The following is a 21,469-nucleotide window of genomic DNA, read 5'->3' as shown; positions in this document are numbered from 1 at the left end:
AACAAAAAATGTGAAAATAGTCTGCCTATAAGTCGGTTGAGGGAAAAGGCAACTGCAAATCAACTTTCTACTTCAAACATGTGGATGAATAGTTTGGTTGAGCGCTACAAGACTAAACCAAACGACAGCACATTTAACAACATGTGAATAGCAATGTTTGCTTCATAATATCGAATTCTGAGCAAAAATCGAAGAACCCAATTAGATTGACCAACAATTGTGGTTCTTAGCTTAAAGATAGTACTTTAGCTAAAAGAACATGAACACATCAAGCAGTTGTTCGTTATATGCGCGTTTCTGAGACCAAAAATCTGACTATTTGTCAGGTTGAGTGATGGGTCTATGCAGTCTGTCAAATTGGTGGTTGACCAAAACAGAGGCAGCTTGTAGAAGATTAACTCGGCAGAATTGACTTATATTCAGAAAAACATATACCTCAGGGATGAGTTTGAAGATGCCTGGGCCCAACTGTGCCCAGAGCAAGAGATCGAGCGAGCTGAGAGCAATGAGGAACGGACAGAGAGCAGACAGGTTGTGGAAGAAAACCAAACCGAAAACATACCAGATTTGGCGGTCACTAGTGAAAAGGTTGCACATTTGGAAAAGAAATCCAACATCCTAAGCAGAAGTGACGGATTGGCTTTGAATAGGTCTTCGAATTAATTGTTGTTCGGCAAGCATGCGCAGGTAATGTTGTTTAAAAACATTGACGTGATGGATGGTCTTGTTAATGGAGTTTGTGGCACTGAGATCAGAGTCTAGTCGCTTTCCTCTTAAAGCTCACATAGAGTGGTCCTGTTGCACATATATGTTAGTGTTATGTGCCAGTTTCTGTTGTCATTACCCCCCTCCTTTTCTTCCCCCTCTGAGCAGGTACCTCCCTTCCTCACCTGTGCTCAGAGCTAATTACTGTTGACTCCAGGCAGCTGGGTATAAAAAGGGGGAAGAAGAACAGCTCGAGCTCTCTCTGATTCCTGAGCGGGCACTCTGCAGGTGGCTGAGTGCGTGCGGTGGCTCGTGCGGCGATCTGGATCTGGGTTCAACGGTGTGACCAGACTCTGGGTTTTCCTTCAGTCGAGGAAGGAACCATTACTTTTGTTTTTCATGAATTACTTCTTGTTAAGATTAAACATTGTTAAATCTTCCTGTTGGTTTCCTGCTTCCTCTTTTGAGCACGGACAAACATACGTGTTACAACCAGGAACCCTAGACACAGTCGGGTTGTAACAGTTAGTTATGGAGGTCTACTTACATACATTAACTTTTATTTTATGGTCAAAAACCTCCTAGCTGCTGTAAACGAGCCGTCTTTTCTGACGCTGTCCTGAGCCGCGATATTTCAGACATAAATCTCACCCACAGAAGGCAGTGTGTTGTGATTGGCCAGCCAGAGTAGAGCCTTCCCAACTGTCTTGTGATTGGCCATTACCCGGAAGTGACATATTCAGTGGATGCACTGCTACTCATTATCAAAACATTTTACTTTTTAACAGTGTTTAAAAAAAGCTTCTTCACGACTTCAGACAACGTATTCGTTACACACAGATTCACTGTGTTCTTGATGAATGCCCACAATTTAACCCTTCACCTTGCAGATTCGGCAACATGTACACAGCATTTGCAGCTTAACTGTATTGCTGTTACAGACATGGCTACCAGCTGGTCCACCAGCCCGAACACTAAATATAGATGGTTATACATTCCATAGTTGTCCTCGCAGTTTATTTTGTGTTCTTTGATGTCTGTAGATAGGGATGAGGATTATGAGCTGTAATTATTGGTTTGTTTCAGGTGACAGATCATGTGGTCACCTGGTTTTGCTTGGCTTGGAGAGGTACTTTAATTCATCATGTGTATTTTGAAGTCCTCATGGTTTGTTAGTGGTTAGATGAGGATGATGAGGAACTGTACATATTTGTTTGTTACAGGTGTAGGATTATTCAGTGTTCAGCTGGCTTTAATAAACAAATTAGAGGATCTTTGTCAGATGCAGCTGCCTTAATGTTTTTGCATGCAATGATTTTTTCTCATCTCAGCTATTGCATCACCAGCTGGTCTATGTCAGGTTCTACTATCCTTAAGCCAGTAGAGCTTCTGTACAAAAAGTCACTTAAAACTCTAGATAAAAAACCTCTCTCGTACCATTATTGCAACATTTTATAGAAATATACCCTATCTGCTTTTTTTATAAATGACGCCAGCACCGTGCTATAGTTTTATGGGTGAGTTTTTAAATACGTAATGTTAGTGTTCAGTCACATACAGGGACGTTTTTTTTTTTTTTTTTAAACAATAACAAGAAAAAACGGGGACGTTTTTTCTTGTTATAGTGGTATGCGTGGTATGGTAGTGGCACCCCTGTAAATGTTCATGATTTTCCTTTATAAATCCTAAATTTTCTTTAAATAATTCTTGCACACTTTCTGTAAATCATATAAACTTTATTTCACGTCTCAATTATCACTGTGTTTGTCTCCTATATGATATATTTAACTGAAATTTCTTATTCAAACAACCAATGATTTATAAAGGAAAATCATGAAGATTTACAGGGTTTTGCATACCACTGTATGACTACACAAATGAATAAGCCACACCCCCCACCCCCATTTTTTTTAGGTTATTTCATTTCAGATCTTAAGAGGATATTATGTCCAGTTTTTTCATGTATTGTGTATATATATTGTTCTGTGTATCAGTGTAGCTCACAACAATAGTATCTGTGCTCATACAGAGCAGGGTGTGGTTTCACTGACAGCTTAGACCAGGAGGGGGTTGTGCTATGTAAATGTGATGATTCTGTCTCTTGGCTCCAAGAAGGTGTAAATCTTTGAGGCTAAAATTCTCCCTAAAGCAGTTTGAGGAGTGCCTACATTCGAATGGCCACATCTTCTTCAAAAATGATCAGAATTTGACATTGTTGGAAAGCTTAGAAATCGGAATCTGTAAATAACTCCAAATGTCCCGAAGTAGACTTGTGAACGCTTTTGCCATGGCTGGACACATATGTTCATTAATGTGCATTGTCCTGAAATAATAAATAAAAAAATAAATATTAAATAAGGGGCTTAGGGCCTGATTTACTAAGATCCCAAATAGACAGCGCTAAATTGCGTGCGGAAGCCTAAAGGTTGCGCCTGCTGCTGGTTTGCATTTTGTGGGTGACCTACTTAGATTGCCGCCACGCACGTTTTCTTTTTTTTTTCTTCTTTTTTTTATAAAGGAACACAGGTACGACCCCTCCTTGAACCACAAACTGCAGACCAAGGTAAGCCAGTACAAACATGCATTTCTCCTCTGGATATCTATATTTAATTTATTCAGATATATCAAATAAGAAATGAATGTGCATCATCTTTGAACGCATAGTTGAACATGCTCTGGAAAAACATAATTTCCTGATATAGAAAAAGTATTTTTGTTTGTGGATTTCTCAGAGTATTATGCTTCAGCGTAACCACAGCCATTTTTGCGCACAGCTGTGCCAGTTAAGACCTGCCTTTCAAACATGCTAATTATAGACGCACAAATAAGCACCGCAATCAGATTCAGGTTTGATAAATAAAATTGTTTGTAAACACCCCACATTGCATATGCATTAAGGCAAGACTGCTAAATGGGTTGCGACTGATATTTTGCCCATCTGAGAGACGCAATCATAGTTGTGCCCTGTTAGTAGATCAGCATGAACGCAAATTTGCGTGTACAATCCAGTTTGCGCACATTTTTGAATGTGCAAAGCCTCAGTAAATCAGGCCCTTAGAGGTATTTTAATTGATCATGTGTATTTTAAAGTCACATGTCCGAAGCTTTTGAAAAATAACTGTTCAGGCTGATGTTAAAATACTTCCATTTAAAATTCAACACTTTTCACCATTCAAACATGTTGAGTAGAAATATAAACTGACAAAAGCCACCAGAGCTCACTCAGCAACAATGCTCACTCTACGATGCCAAATAATAATAAATGCATATATTGTTATTATTTTTACATTTGATATATTTTACTTAATTTATTAATTTATTTTTATTAAAATATAGAGTACCATGGGGAAAATAGATATATTACAACAGTGTAGATTAATATATATATATAATAATATATATGAATTTGAGATTTATATTAAAGTCGCTATGACAGTGCAACTTTAATATAAATCTAAAATTCAAAGTTAAAATAAATAACATATTAATAATATACAAACTTTCAAACTGTCAGGTAAAAGTGTTTGCATTAAAAACAAAATAACACGTCAACAACAAATCTATTGATCACCAAGTATGTAATGACGGAGCCGTCTGAGCCAGCGGATCATTTCATCAGGACATGCCGAGGTAACGCTGCTCTGTGCCGGGCACAGTGCACACCGAGCATCCACAGAGGCGGAGCTGATCGACTTCAACAATGTCACTGCCAAACTATAAATACGTCATATCTTAATACACAAACCACACATTTGGATTCCAAATGACTAATTTCTCACCTCAAATGATTTTAAAACGGTGTCCCGGGACACAGAAAAAGTCACCACCCAATGCATACTTGGTAAAACGAGCGGAGAACTGTACTCGCTGCTCGCATACTTAAGAATTGGAGCAGAACGGACTGAAGCTGATGATGTGTTCACAAGTACGAGAGTACACAAGTACGCAAGTACGGTAGTATTGTAGTATTGGATATTGAGAAACGGCCTCTCTTTACGTTGATATGGAACAAAAGACAACAAAAGGAAATGTACAGACCAAAGCCTGAGGATACAAAGAGGGCTTATTTAAGTATGAAAACATTCTAACAGCTCAGTTATTCCCCTGGATATTTGAGCTTACATCTCCACTGTCAAAGTACTGGACGGATGGACATCCTATCTTCCCATAGGATGGCCATTACAAGATGCAATCAAAGGGATAGTGAGAGCTTTCCAGACTGTCAAGGATGCTGCTAATAGTGTTGTGAAATGGACAAATGAAAAAATAGCCCAGGATGAGACAGATATTAAAGTGGAGTCTGCACTGCCCCAGAAAAGAACAAAGAAAACCGTGCCAAGAGCGATGGCTCAGGATGAGACTGTGCCTGGTGCCAAGAGAGGCCATGAGATTAAGGACCATAATGAGGTTCTTGATACAGCAATTGGCACCCATGGCACTCTATGAAGATTTGTAATTTCTACACTCACAAAAAAATGACCCCTTATTTGAAACAGTGTTCTCTCTGCTTTAATTTCTATATTGTTGTTGTCTTGGTTTGGTTTCTGTTTCATCCTCCATTTCTGCTTGCTCCACTATAACACACCTTTGTTTTCATCCATCCATCCATTTTCTACTGCTTTATCCTCCACAGGAGGGTCCCAGGGAGTGCCGTCTCAATCTCAGCTGACATAGGTTGGTCGTACACCCTGTACGACCAGTCCATTGCATGGCCATATATAGAGACAAACAACCATTCAACCATTCAGTCTCACACTCGATTTTGCCTAATCCCCATATTGCATGTTTTTGGACTGTGGGAGGAAGCAGGATAACCCAGAGAAAACCCACGCAGACACGGGGAGAACATGCAAACTCCATGCAGAAAGGCCCTTGCACGGCAACAGCAAGAATGCTAACCACTACAACAATCGTGTAGCCCATTTTTTTCCATTAATATTGTTATTCTCTTTATCTTTCTGTTCACCCTCCTTTCCTCCTCACCTCTGGTAGAGGAAAAGATTATACAGAGTTACTCGTGGATAGGATCTCAGCCCGAAGTACTGCATCAATGATGAAGTAGCGAAATCACATAATCATCTACCTTTAACGTAGAAATGGAGGTTGAGGTCCTCGCTAGTATGACATTTGTCTGCGATGAGACACTTTGTGTTTCAGGAATGGAGACTTACATACACTATTTACGCTATCTCCCTGTGTTTGGACAGAGAATTTAATCAGTTATGAAGAGAGGGACATTTTGAGAGGACTACATTAGTGGCAGGTTGGTGGTTTGCAGAAGTAGAAGCAAGGCAAGAGGTTAGAGAGTAGAGAAATGATGAGGAAGATGAAGGATAATGTCAACGTATTTCTATTCTATTCTATTCTATTTCTATTTAACCTATGTAAAATGTATTTGTGCATTATTGTAAGTGGTATATAATGAATTCCATCTATTAAATATGTCTGACCTGTATCATGGTCATGCTGGACTCGCCTTCTCTCATCATCAAAGGCTTTAAACCAGCGCTGCTTCTGCTCAGGCTTCTTAGCACAGAGGAGGTGGACTTCATCACCAGCCGGTGACCGCAGCTTCAGAGCATTCTTCACACTGATGTTAAAGTCCTTCTCCTTGCCGTCCTCTACATCAATCACCTCAATGTGGTCCATGTCCATACGTCCCTTGTAGTACAGCATGTCCCGGCGCAGGAGGTCCTGAATTAATGAACACAAAATTCACCCAAGAGTCCTTCGATATAGTTCAACAAATGAGAGAAAGCAACATTAAATATATACCCATTATAATTCAGTTATAATTCATTCAAATCCAACATTTGAGATTCATTTGCTGGTTTACTGGTTAGAAAACATATATTGTCTATTTTTATATGTATTATTTATTTACAAGAGAGATGTCAATGCAGTTACTGTTCTGTAACTATGTATTACCAGTCTGATTTTCCATGTATTATTTTAGAGATTGCTAAGATGGGCAGCTTATTACCTATATTAGGGGTGTAGGTCAGGTTTTTATAGTATTTTTATATCAGGTGCTGACACAAAAATCAGCAGTGACTGAAAAGTACACCAGAGTCCAAAAAGAAAATGAGCAATTTTACATCACAGCACACAGTGGTCATTAATTCACTGCTGTCTCAATTAGTGAGTTCAAAAGTGTTATTTCAGTTCTTTGCAGGGATTTATTTCAAGTACACAAACTTGACAAACAAGGCAGCGAAAAATTTTGAGTGGATATGATGATATCTGTAAAAGTTATTCCCAAAATTTTTAAGAAACTTTTTTTCGTATGTTTTCTGTCACCACCAGGAGGCGCTGTTTTCAAAATTGACCGTTTCTGTATAGTCGTCTGGTCTCACATATTAAGTTTCGTGCAGATCCGTCAATGTACAGCAAAATTAGAGGGCACTTCCTCTTTAAAATGGCCGACTTCCTGTTTGGTCAAAGGCGTGTCCATAAACGTGTTCAGGGAAGTTCCCTTGTCTCACATATTAATTTCGTTCAGATCGGTTGTGTTGGACTTTACTTTCTGTTTCGGGCGTTCCACTTCCTGTACGGAGATCATCTTTTACAGACATGTTCAGGACAGATCATATGACGTTTCAGGTGGATACAGCAATTCCTGTTAGAGCAGCATGAAAAAAAATGTCAATGAAATTCTGTCTGCTGTCAACAGGGTGCGTTGTTTTTTCAAAATGGAATATTTTCATATAGACCCCTTGGCAGTCTACGTCACACGCGTGTCACCTTCTCTCTACTGCGCATGTCGTTTGCAGAAAGCGCTATTGTGAGAAACACAACATGTCTTATTGTGCTGTCAGTTGCATTAATCGTTTTAACAAACAAGACAAAAGCCTGAAGTTTTACCGGATACCGAGTTTCACCCCTTTCAAGGCTAACCGGAGACATCTTTGGTTGGAAGACATCAGGAGGAGCGACTGGAACGAGCAAATGATAAAAGGTTATTATTACCCTCTATGTGCCTCTATAATAATACAAATACTACTACTACTAACAATAATAATAATAACACTTTTATACTTTTACTTTTTATTTAAGTAGTATTATTTTGGATTATCATCATCATTATAATAATTTTATAATGATGTTTTGCAATTAAACTGTACTTTTATATCAAAACTTGGGAGAGAGGAGGAGTCTGTCAGGGCAGGCGAGTGTAGTCACTCACTCACTGACCGGCGAACGTACTGACGAACTGGAGAACTGTGGCTGAGGATGTGAGTCTCCTTTGCGAACGAACTGACACAGGAGAACTGTGGGTTGAGGAGGTGAATCTCGTTCGCGCTGTCATTCACTGACTCACGTGCACGTACTGACACAGACTGAACTGTGGCTGAGGAGGTGAATCTCATTCACATCGCGAACAAACTGACACACAGAGAACTGGAGAACTGTGGCTGAGGACGTGAATCTCGTTCGCACTGTCACTCACTCACTGACCCGCGAACGTACTGCATTCAGGGTGGACGTGAGTCACGTAGCAGGGCACTGGGCTCCTGCTAAGCACTGAATGATTCGGTGAACGATTCTTTTGAACAAATCATTTTAATGAACAGATTCTAGTGATTTATTCCACTCAAATGAACTGCCGATCCCATCACTACTTCCTACTAATTATGTTCCTCAACTGGTCCAAAGTGTCTTCACCAAGTTTGAAGGTGATCGCTAAAAATTTTAGGACTTAATTTTGTACCATTGGTGCAAATTTGCCAAAAACGCCTCCGTTTTTGTGTTCAATCCAAAATGGCGGCCTTCCTGTAGGATTCACAGGGCACTTGTCACCGACTTTTATTTAGGGCCCAACCTCATGAACGTGTGTATCAAGTTTTGTTCATGTACGTTAAACCCGACATGAGATGATCTACTAGCACTTTTTTGCATCAGTTTTTAGCCCCTCCCACTTCCAATTTTTCACACTTTTTCCTAAAACGCCCACCTCTACACTTGCAGCCTGTGCTTGTCTCTTGTCCAGTCACTGTTTGTGATAGTCGGTATTATCAGCGCTGTCCATGCGGATGTTGGGCTGTGGAGGCAAAGTAATGTTTTACTTCCTGTATAGTGCGTTACACTTTCTGTTGGGAGGTCATCTTTTGCATGTTCAGGATAGGTCCCTGGTCTCACATTTCAAGTTCCGTGCAGATTGTTCAATGTACCGTAAAGTTAGAGGGCAATTCCTTTTTAAAATGGCTGACTTCCTGTTGGGTCAAAGGCATGTCCATTAACGCGTTAAGGGAAGTTCCCTTGACTCACATATCATGTTACGTGGAGATCAGGCAATGCACGGCAAAGTTACATTCCACTTCCTGTTTCTGCAGTTTCACCTCCTGTCCAGAGGTCGTCTTTAGCTGACATGTCCAGGGCGGGTCTGTGGTCTCACATATCACGTATTAGATGGGCACAACAATCCCTGTTATAGCAGCATAGAGAAGTGTGAAATGTAATGTTATGTCCAGCAACCAGGGGGCGCTGTTTTTTAAATTGAATATTTCCATATAGACTTCTTTAGGGCATCAATCCAAGGAAGGACATTGGACCTTCCATGGCAAAGTTATAAGAGTTTCGTTTTTTCCCAACTTTGGTGCCCCATATCTCGTATGCAATGGGACATTTGAAAAAAACCTTTGATAACGTTTGATCCTTGATTGGACCACAGTGACCTCCCCAAGTTTGAAGGTGCTTGCACAAAAGTTCTATGACAAGTTTGTTCAAATACCAATAGTAATTCTGTCGGTTGGTACCACGGGGTGCTGTTTTCAAAATGTTATATTTTCATATAGATGTCTTTAGTGTCAGACTATCATCAATCCAAGGAAGTTTGATTAAAATCGGAGCAGGATTCGCAAAGTTATGATCATAAATATACTCTGTTTTTGTTTATAATGCTGTCACCACCAGGAGGCGTTGTTTTTCGAACTTGACCGTTTTTTCATAGTTGTTTTTAGCAACTATCAATCATGAACCATAGCAAGTTTGGTTCTCATCAAACCATCGCAAAGTTATAAGAATTTTGTTCAAAATCAGAATTTTTGCCAACTTTGGCGCCCCCTATCTCGTACAGCGAGCGACATTTGAAAAAACCTTTGATTACCTTCGATCCTCAACTCGTCCACAGTGACCTAACCAAGTTGGAAGGTGATAGCACAAAAGCTCTACGACAAGTTTGTTCAAATACCAAAAGTAATTCTGTCTGCTTTCACCAGGGGGTGCTGTATTTGAAATTTAATATTTTCATATAAATGTCTTCGGTTTTGGACTATCATCAGTCCAAGGAAGTTTGGTTCAAATCGAACAGGATTTAGCAAAATTATCATAAATATACTTTGTTTTTATTTATAATTATGTCAATTATGTTTATTTCTCTTTGCTATTTGGGCTTATTGGAACCTGATAAGTATAAAAACTAAGCATCATCTTTTGACATTATGTAGTTTTTGAGAAAAATGATGTCCACATATGGGGACACTGGGTCTGAATTTCCATAGATACAATAAACTCACCATTGTTTAATAACTGTAATAAATTGCAAAACTCTTTTCCAAACTGAACACAGCAATGTTAGCACATACAGTATATGAACACAGATAATACTTGGCCACGAGATAGTCACATATCGTTTCACTGGCAGGTGTCTTCTGGCTGTTTAGCATGAACAGACATCATTGTGGCATTGTCATGCCACTTCACTACGCACATTTTTCCATCTCCAGTGGTAACTGCTGAGGTACCACTTCCGGCCTTTTTCATTGTTTTGTCAGTTACTAGTTTCTGCACTGCTGCAGCGACCCGATTCTTCACAACAGTACCAATCACGTACACTTGCTTTACTTCTTCATCATTTGTTCCACACCTTGGATGGGTGTGAAGAACCGATTGCAGTACACTTTCGTACCAGGATGCAGAGTTTGAGACAGACAATCGATGACCAAGCTTCCCAAACCCAGACCCTCTGGTTCATCGACCTGCTCAAGCAGTGCATGTGCACCTTGATATATGTCAAAGTCCAGCAGATTAATTTTTTATTAATCACAAATTAATCACAAATTAAATTTGTGATTAATCACAAATTAATCAAAATTAATTTGTGATTTGCTGTATCACAAATTAAGTTCTTCATGCTTACTGGTTTTGGCTTCGTTGGCAGATATTGTCGACATGGACAGGCTCCTGTAAAAATCTCCTCATCAATAGACACACATTCAGGTCAAGACTGAGACCTGCAGCCTTTCAGAATACGATCCAGAAAAGGCCACACATCCTTTCTTTGACTGTCCTTGAGGGTTTGGTTCTGGTGTTAGCTCTTCAGGGCAACCATCTGGCCCATCAGCCTCAAACTGCCGATTATGACGGCAACATTTGGGAGTTTGTGATATGGCATTGTCACGGTCTGAATGATAACCACAATTTTTGCTACAGTGACATTTTCGTCCCCTGCTGCACTCAGTGGGCTGTGGCATTGGGTCCTCATCCCCACTACTGTCTTCCTCACTGCAGCACGGCTCATGTGGTGGGGGTTTATAGTCAACATCCTTCACAAGATCTTCGATGTCAGACAAATTTTCTACCTCTGAGTTGTCCCCAAAATTTGACCCCAGTATCTGCTACATTTTCATTCTCATGTTTTGTTGCTAGCATTTTTGCTACATATTAATATTTTCAACTAAGTCCCTCTGTCCACATATGTGGACATCATGTTTAGCGGCATAGTAGATCGTTACTTTTACAAACTTCTGTCAAATTTGCATGCCATAGCAAATATACAACCCTTTTTATGCATATCTGAACAAGAATCAGCTGTGAAATTTCATTGGATTTTTTTACCAGGGCGACGTTTGTGAAGAGAGTGGACATCTGACCCTTCTGGTGGTTTCCCAGCCATCTCACCTGTAGAGTGTTTTACACTTCTGACACCACTAGATGGCAGTCTAAGTGTCCGCGTATGTGGACATCGGGCACATTTTATGATGAATTAAGTTTTATAGTATAGACAACCCAAAATGTAATGTCCACGCATGTGGACGCCAGGTCTTACTCAGTTTGAGTGGGGTTTTAACACATCCTTTTTTGAGAAAATAATGTAAAAGAGCCATTAGTTTCAAACCTGGTTATCACACTCAACTAGTCTGAAACACAGTGTGGTACCTTTTTGCAGAAAACCATCTGATGGTCGAAGAGGAAAAACATTCTCTGCTGACTTTTGACTTGAGGCTGAGACAACTTGGTCAACTCCCCTGAAAAGATGAGGTCAGAGCTCCTGCTGAGCACGTCGTCACCCTGCAGACATACACACAGTTTCAGGCTAGGCATAACATTTTCTTCTAGAATCATACAGTAAAACATGCACTTATTAACTTAACTCAATGACATCTATAGACGATTACCTTCAGACACTTTTGACATAACATTGGCAAGAAAGGGACAGACATACAGTCCAACCTGAAAACATAATTCCTTCATTCACAACTTAGGTGTGCAGAGGCATAAAAATAAAGATTGCTTCATGCCTCACCTCCCAGTCCTCTATGGAGCTCTGCCACTGGGCAATCTTGTCAATGTTCTCAAGACGCCGTTTCCTATCATTGATCAGTCTCGCCACATTCTTCATGGCATTCAGTGCTGCTTCCACATCTTTGTAGTCTCTAGATATCAAAGAGGAACATGAATTGTAAAGAGGGCAAATGAGGGTGTATGTGCACCTTTTGTGAACTTAGAACCTGATATAGATTATTAAGAGCCCCAATCTAGTCTACAGATATCTGAATACATACTCGTAACCAACATATCCTGCTGTACAGAACGCACAGCAGGAGCCGAAGAAAAGGGCTGGTTGTGCAAAATGATCAACCTGAGAAGTTAAATGAAAACTGTTCAAACTATGATTTGTTAAAAGTACATTTGCCACTTTATCTCTCCATTAGACAATCTTTTCCCACTGGAAAGTTAGGTTTATATTACTTTGTATACTGTATACTCTCCCACACCAAAGCCCATAGATCAGCAATAAAATCAGCAATTTTACATGACAAGAGTTGTTGAGCCACTGCTGCCATTCAGTGAGCTCAAATGTATTCTTAGTAGTTCGGTGTTTAAAATACTTTGTTAAGAATAACCTCAGTGAAAGAAAAAACTATTGAACAAATTAGCAACTCCTCTGTCCTTGTGAGCTAGAAATAATGATTTTCTCCATGGAATTTGGTGCAGACGAATGTGCAAACAGAAATAACTGCATGCTACACAGGCTAACATATTCTTAAGATTATGTAAAATAAAATCTAAATAAAATGTACCAAATTATACATAATATATGCAAATTAAAATATATGTTTTCAGATTCAGTTCCTGATGCAGACATTGTTCATTATATTACCCATTTATATACAAATGAGGGTAATGTTGGCTTTAACAATAAAAACAGGAACAGTTTCAAATGTTAGGGCAGAGCACTTGTTTTAAAAGGAGTTCATTCATTTAAGTCAGTCTCATTTCAAATCTTTTTTGAACTTTTAATTAAAGTAATTATTCATGGCTTCACAAAGTTAAAACCCACTGATCAATTGTTTTATTGCAGTGGACGATCAGTGGATGTTTTTGTATTACCTCTGTGCTATTTATCATTTCATGTAAATTGTGCAGATATCTGAGAAAATCTGAGATTTCCATGTGTAAGACTGAATATTTAATGTATGTAATAAATAAGTATTAAAAATATCTTTGATAATCGAATTACTTCTGGTTAATAATTACAAGCTTTTTCTAGAGCTTTTAACTGTATCTCGTTACTAAGTAGTGTTTTTTTAAGGAAGGACTTAAGGTTAAGGTTGCAGACTGTGGCTTTGTTACCTGTGCTGTGGGTTGGTGTATTTGAGCAGCTCGGCCAGCTGCAGTGGGTACTTGCAGATCTTCTGAACTGGAGTGAGCAAGAAGCCATCTAAGGAAATGTCGATCATCCTCTGGAGCAGTCTGCAGGCTTCAAAGAAGAACACGTACTTGTTCACTTTCATCAGCTTGGATAGCTGAATGCAGCCGTTGGGATGATTGTTGCAGTACTCTGAGTAGATCTGAAAATCTGTTTGCTACACAGAGTACAAGAAAAAGTTAAAAGGCAGACAGTTTACCATACGCTTGAAAACATGCACTCACAATTCTGTGCAGAAATGGTTTAAAACTTACTCTCAACTGTCAATTTATTAGGAACATATGACAAAAACAAATGGAGTTTACTCCTCTTTCATGAGTATAATGTTAAATTTTAAACACCGTGTTTAACTGTATAATTAGATAGACAGACAGGTAAACAGATAGAACTGTTCATATTGTGTCCATTGCAGGGATGTGTTGCAGTGTAATAACTATGCTCTATCTTCGTTTCTATTAAGTTTCATTGTATACTCAACAAAAATATAAACGCACACACTTGAAATGGTGAACAACAATAGAATGTCATTCTATGACATTACTCAGATTATTGATGTATTTGTTAATGGAATTATTTGTTTTGCTCAAACCCAGTATTTCAACTCAGGAGAGTCATGGAACATGGCAGAGTGGTTGTCGATTTGTGTGACCAGTACACAGACACTCCTTGTGGTCTGGTTAATAAAAGGGCACACCAAAATGTGGACTTTTGTAACTTGTCAATATGCCACAGATGTCACAAATCAAGAGGGAGCGTGCCATTGGCATGCTGAGTGCTGGGCTGAGCGCTACAGCTGTTGCAACACAACTGAATGTGCATCATTTCACTGTCAGCCGCCTGTGGACTTGTTTCAGAGAGACTGGAACAACGTGCACATGCCTGCCAGCCACATGTTACCACGACCACTCTGGACTAGTACATGCAGCTCCAGCACCTCCGTGATAGGTTCCGCTCAGTGACCAGAACTGCCGGTGAGACTGTTGGTCTGCACAACAGGCGGATTTTGGTCAGCATACGCCTGCGGGAGGTGAATCTTACAGCAGCCCTGCAGAAATTGATCCTAATGCTCGCAAATTAAAGCCACTTTATTGATAAAGTTGTACTGTTATTTTTGGATTTTTTTTTACTCTGTTTTGTCACATAATAACAACTACAAGTTTTTCTTCTTGTGTTTATATTTTTGTTGAGTGTACATTAAACCAAGCATGAGGTATCGCAATTATTATGAGCTGTGACCACAGAAATTTAATGCCGACACGTTCATGACTGATTTACTACAGTTTGTACAACTCAGTGTGACATGGCAGAATGCTGTGCGTCTTTCCTACAATAATATAATTTGAAATAGTGCTGCTGCCCTGCATTCAGAGGTTTTCTGCAGCTTTGACTAACATGTTCAAGGAAGCAGCAGCCAATCTCGCTGAGGTGTGGCTGCTCCTTGTTGAACTTCTTCTCCAGGCCTTTAAGGAACTTCCTCTGGAATCGGTAGATCTCCTCAATGTTACTAAAGATGACACGAAGCTGCTCCTCAGTGAACATGTCTGTCCTCTTGCGGCACTGTTTGATATAACCCTGAAGGAAACACACACACACATGCACACACTGTCAAAACTGAAGATGTTGCTACTAAATCCTTAATATAACAGTTTATTATGTATTTTGTGGATAATGAAGATTATCTGTTATTCTCAATTGTGCAATAACCCTTGATGCTGAATGTTGAATTCCGCACTCATTGCTACCAGTGTTGTTTTTGACAACCATCTTAGATTTAGTCTTAGTCTTAGTCTTTTGGACGAAAATGCTTATTAGTTTTAGTCACATTTTAGTCACTTCTATATGTGATAGTTTTAGTCCAGTTATAGTCGACGAAATCTCAAAAAGGTTTTAGTCTAGTTTTAGTCGATGAAAACTCAAAAAGGATTTAGTCTAGTTTTAGTCGAAAAAAGAAGTATAGTCTTTTAACAAATTTATTTAGGTCAATAAGTATTGGAGATTGTTGTTGGGCAGTGTCGCACATAAGTTGTGAAAATAGCAGCAGATCTATAAGTTCAACACACTGTGAGCTTGCAGATTGGCTATTATTACACACAAAGAGATCACCACATCGTTCCTGAATGTCAACATGGCTAAACATGCTGCTAAAGAAACACACACATAATGAATTGACGTTAGCGCAACAAAAGCTAACTTTAGCCACTACTACTAACTACTGTGTCCAGTTATTGTCATGTCCTGCTTTCTTTCTGCCGCTAAATAATCCATCTGTTTGTTGTTTGCTAACACGTTAGCATAAAGATCGCTAGCTTAAAATTCTAACGAGTCCACTTACATAAGTGTCGGGTTAGAAGAAGTACAGCCGCAGTTCAGTCCCTCTGTGGGATTCCTTATCCATCGTCATTCAACGGTGAACACACACGCACACACTCACACACACACACACACACACACACACACACACACTGCAGAAGCAGTAGCGGGGGACGTGCATATTAAGTAGCCATGTACTTTCTCCGTGACCGTCAGGTGATTGGCCGAAAAAACGAAATGTCATGCGTTTCAAATGTCTGACAGACCACCCACTAACATTTTCGTCCATTCTCGTCTCGTCAACGAAAACTCACACAAGTCTCGTCATGTTTTCGTCATCAAAGAGTCATGTTTATCTCGTCACCATCTTGTTATCGTCATGAAAAAAAGTGGCGTCAACGAAAAGATTTCGTCATTGTCACCGTTGACGAAAACAACACTGATTGCTACATCACAATGAGACATTCCTAGAATTGTTGTCTCGCAGAGCTACACTTTGTCCAAGAAAAATGCGAGACTGCAGACAAGGGCAATAGTATCCGGAAGAGTGGAAGTCCACAAAATATTCTGTTCTTGGCTCCACAGTGCAGCAAAGAGTTCTAAACAAACTTCCAGCCTCAGAGGATTTGCGTGTCCAGTGGATACATTTTATATATGAATGTGCCGGCTAGACTCAGTGAATGATCGCTTTTCCATATGCTAACCGATGTTAGCTGCCAGAACCTCAGTGACGCTGACGTAGTTTCCTGGGTAGGACACCAGGGAACTAGGTTAACTTGTAGAAATAGGGTATAATATGTCTACTTTAAATAAAGGAAATTGTGGTAGTGAATGGGAGATGCTTACATTGTGCACTTTGGTTACTTGATCATTGATCATGATTGGCTTCGGACAGAAGTCAAAGATATTTATGAATTAACAATGATAATTAATTAAATGTTTTAATATGATCTGATGCAGACCTCACAGATGTCTTTCAGGTGTTTGATGTAGTCTCTCTCAGTGCTCATGATCTCATTGATGACATTGGTCCTCATCTGCTCTTTGCATGGTAAACCAGGTCCAAATATCATGCCCAGATCCGCCTGGTCCTGCTCTCCAGTGTTTACCTCCTCCAGATGAGCCAGATACTCCTCCATGGGCTCATCTTGATTCACACGCAACTGGGGGAAACACAACTGTTAACATTGACATCGCTCTGTCTCACCATAAATTCAAGGTCTGTCTGTTTATGTAAAGTATTGTAATATTATAGATTGCAGATATTATCGCTGCAGCTACTCATTAAAAGCAATATAGCATTTGTCTTCTCCAGTTACCCGCACAAAGCTGGCAGGAAACCAGCCTTCACTGTCCATGATACGACCCCACCACCACTCCTTGTTAGTAGCATCTACTACTTCAATGACATCACCAGCCTTGAAGCCAAGCTCTTGATCGTCCATGGTGACATGGTCCCACAGTGCCTCGGCGTACACCACACTGCCATCACTGATCAGCTGCAGAGAAGACACCACACACGACACAGGTCAGGAGACATTTTTTCTAGTTTCAGCACATCGTAAGTGTGACATAGAGAGCAATTGCCATAGTAACGTATCATCATCTCTGCAACAGTGGAACTGAAAATCAGCAGAAAATATCAACTCTCAGTCACTAAAATTGCTTGTACTTCGTTCCATTTACATTGGAACTCTAAAGTCACAACTGGGAGTGATGTCACCCCAAGGTTGCTGCGTTATAGTTGAGAAATCAGAAAAAACAATGGACAACATTGTTAGCAATACCATTCAATAACAACTTGGTATTTTACACAATATGGTTAAACATTGAACAGCAATTAACAGCATATATATACACGTATATATATATATATATATATATATAAAAATATATACGTGTGTATATGTGTATGACTCATTTACTGTGACACAAATATGACAGAAGTGCTCCCAGTGGATCCCACCATCGCAGAGTTGCTCATGTGTTGCTCCAGCATCTGACATAGCTAAAACACTGCATTGTAATTATTTGACGAGAAAAATATAAATTCAATTCAATTCAATTTATTTAGTTCTTTCTGATGTGGACATTTTAATGATTCTGTGATTCTGAGACTTTTAGGCTTAATGAATCTGGACACTCTAAATTGGCCGTATGTGTGAGAGTTGATTGGCACCAGTGGCCCCATGACCCTCATGTGGAGGATAAAACGATAGACGATTAATGAATGAATCTCTCTCCATTTTATATTTCCATGGTTTTCAAGTTTTTTCTTTTTGTGGTAATTTTTTGTTTTACTTTAGACGGTAGATATATACTTGTGTACTCTACTCTAAATGTATTTGCTGACTTTAGTTTCCCTTCTTTTGACTTATGTCTGCTCCCAGTCTCCTTTTTTTTCTTGTTGAACATCAACCTAGTATTCAACCTTCCACATCAAGCGACAGCAGAACACAATTTAAAATATCCTCCTATATCATATGAGGCCAGTTCCTCATGTCATCCTCCCACTCTGTAATATTACATAGATAGACCTGCCATTTTGTTATTGAATATTTCAAATGCAATATAAAAGTGTTAGGAAAGCAAAGAAAAAAATAGGAAGTCAGACCCCCTCCACATTCAAGATTAAGATTATTAATTAATAATTGTGTTGTTGTTTGTTTGATTTTTCTGTCAGCTTTGGGTATTTATTTTCTCTTGTCTTGTCTTGTTATTATATTTATTTTCTATGTGCCATTCAGCTTTTACACTCCCTAGGTTAACTAGAAAACTCAGGTACAGATGAGAAAGATACACTGTAAGAAAAGATTCTGTGGTGATGTAGATTTGAATTAATGTATCAGGTAAAATATATTCAATATAATTGTGTTTTTGGTTTTGAAGCAAATATTTAATTACATTTCAAATAAAAATATTTGGAATAAAATCCACCCATTGTAGTTAAATAAAATATAAGCATTGTGTTTGCTTAATCCCAAAAAAACTGAATATTGAGTGAATTCAAATTAATGTAATCAGGCAAATTTTAATTGAGAAGCACTTCCTGTCAAAGTGTGCATTTTTTGAATGCAGCAGGCTATCATTTAGCCACAAGACATTTGAGGAGCATAGACAGTGAATGTTCATCTACTTCGACATTGCTCAAAGGTAAGAACTTATTTTATTATCACCTGGCTTGTAAGAAGAACGCATGAAGGCTATATTACAATATAAAATGAGCTATCACAGAAAAAGAGACTCAGCAGCAACATAAAGTTGGCTTCTGTTGCCAAGGCTTTATGTTAATGTACGTCAGTAGGCCTAGTGTGATTTTGTTGCGCTATAATATGAACACTGCATTATACATTTAGGAAGAATTCATGTATTGAAGTCAAACTTATTTTGAAGGATGCGGCTTAGCATTCCGCTATCATGGTTGCTATCTTGCTTCCTACGTCACTTGCGTGTTGATATATCCTCAGTATGTTTTTAAATAATGACGTAAATAAGTACATTGGGTTTAATGTTAAGGTTAGACACATTAACATAAAGAGATATATTGGGAGTTATCGCTGAAAGAGCATCTTATATTTCGGACGGCACTTGACGCACTTCCGTTAGCTTTACTTCCTGTGTGGGGCTCGTTTTCCCGGGCAGCTAACGTAAGTACTCTCTGTTGTTTCGCTGTTGTGTTGCAACTTGAAAATGTGAAGGCAACTTACCTAAACACACGTGAAGTAAATTTATCAACAGTGTTACGTTTTAGAGCCGCAATTATATTTATTTTCATGCTTAAATCTGTTAATTTTAGTGTGGTAATGTCCGGTCCACAGCACTAAACGTTAGCAGGCGGGAGGAGGGGAGGCCTAACACGGCACAGATTTTTTCAATTTTCAATTTTTCAATTTCAGTCCATGAACGTTTTAGACTGGAAAATATATTATATTAATTATAGATTAAAATCACGTTATGTTGACATTGGTGTTTATATTTGTGTTGGGGAAATTTCATTTCAATAAAATGCTTTCAGTTTTCACATGGGTATGATTATCATCTGCAGAAATTTGAAGCTGAAAAGCACTTCTCATATCTAAAACTTTGTGTTTTCCTTAGGTGCAGCCAAATGAGATGGCAGTGTAAAGTCTTTGGATTCAGAGCGACAACAAGGGGTGATCTTCTGCAGCATTACAGACTACAGCACAGCAACTTCTGGCTTGAAAATGAGACTGTAGTTGCAGTTTACATGTTGTGCTATGTTCAGCTTCTACAGAGCTAGCGATTTGCACATTTGAAAGTGCTGCTATGTTTGTAAATTAGCACTGATTTGGACACTTATCCCACTAATGTCAATGCCATTTCTATTGTGGTTAGTTCTAAATGTGTTTAACTCCATACAAATAGTTTTGGTACATGCACTTCTGGAGAATTTTTTTTAATATTTTCATTATTAATCCAATTCAGTAGCTTTGTGAGGTGCGCAAGCATGGAAATACATCATCACTGTGTAAAATGTAATTTATTTTTGTTTTTACAAAAAAGTTTGGAGTCAGTATTCTGTCCTATTCAAATTTCTGGTTTGAAATAGGACAGAATAGGACAGCTGTTAATTGTTAATAAACATGTTATTTGAGTATTTGTTTAGTTCTGTATTTTCTGGGCCATAGACTAGTTATTCCTAAGAAATGTTTTTTTTATATTTAATTAATTGGATTGAATACATTCAAATTAATGCACAGATAAATGTAGTTGATTATTAATCAATTATATATCATTGATATGTAGAATTAAATAAATTTTTATTAGTACAATTTACACATTATCTTTTTCAAATCAACTCAATATGTTTGTTTAGATTTTAATTAATTCTGTACTGTTTTCTATTCAGATCTACTCATATTAAATGGGTAACTATTAAGGGTCTAATTTAATTAAAATTTACTCAATACTAAACATTGTGAAATTTAATTAATAATATTGCTTGTAATCTGTTGCCTCATTTTTATTGAGTAGATATGGTGTATCTTTTCTTACAGTGTACAGTTGAGGGAAGATGAAGTGCATTAGGCAGAGGAAGAGGAGACATAACAGAAAGAGAGCAGAAGGAGGTGCAGCCAGTGTTACTGATGAAGACACTGCAGCGGTCATATTTCACACCTTCTCGTACACACCACCAGTTTTACTGCGTCAACGCAGCCCCACGCTCCACAGAGGCCATCCATTACACTGCTCAGCCTCTCGCTCCTGCAGAGGCATACGCTTCCCTGCTCTCTACTGCCACAGAACAAACCTCACTGGAGCTGTTTAAGGCACAGTCCTTTTCTTTTTCTTTTAGTGATCTGTTTTTTAGCTCCACTGATCCTGGTAAACAGGCAATTTGGCTGTTGCTAAGCAACACACCCACACCATCTTGTCTCTCTGAATTTTTTCTCTCCAGATTCCACCACAACATTTTCTGATTCAAACTGAGTATAAACTACTACATGCAGCTTGTTGTAAACAGTTAAGCCATCATGACAGTGACTGCTTTTCGACCAAACA

At 38.8% G+C, this 21,469-nt stretch overlaps 1 protein-coding gene across 1 annotated transcript in view; it reads right to left on the bottom strand.

Annotated features, from left to right (window-relative positions):
* Positions 1 to 21,469, bottom strand: part of arhgef4 (Rho guanine nucleotide exchange factor (GEF) 4) — a gene marked incomplete at its 5' end in the record, with an annotated part of 137,896 nt that overhangs the window by 57,933 nt on the left and 58,494 nt on the right. Inside the window, 7 exons of the mRNA XM_083910866.1 lie at positions 6,156 to 6,399; positions 11,863 to 11,994; positions 12,230 to 12,359; positions 13,561 to 13,793; positions 15,029 to 15,208; positions 16,909 to 17,109; positions 17,266 to 17,445. Of these exons, the coding sequence (XP_083766992.1) occupies positions 6,156 to 6,399; positions 11,863 to 11,994; positions 12,230 to 12,359; positions 13,561 to 13,793; positions 15,029 to 15,208; positions 16,909 to 17,109; positions 17,266 to 17,445 (1,300 nt within the window). The remainder of the gene's footprint in view (positions 1 to 6,155; positions 6,400 to 11,862; positions 11,995 to 12,229; positions 12,360 to 13,560; positions 13,794 to 15,028; positions 15,209 to 16,908; positions 17,110 to 17,265; positions 17,446 to 21,469) is intronic.

This window comes from Microchirus variegatus (genome assembly GCF_963457635.1).
Source record: "Microchirus variegatus genome assembly, chromosome: 2".
Lineage (NCBI taxonomy): Eukaryota > Metazoa > Chordata > Actinopteri > Pleuronectiformes > Soleidae > Microchirus > Microchirus variegatus.
Note: the sequence above shows the minus strand (reverse complement) of the source record. Positions and strands in the feature narration are given on the sequence as shown.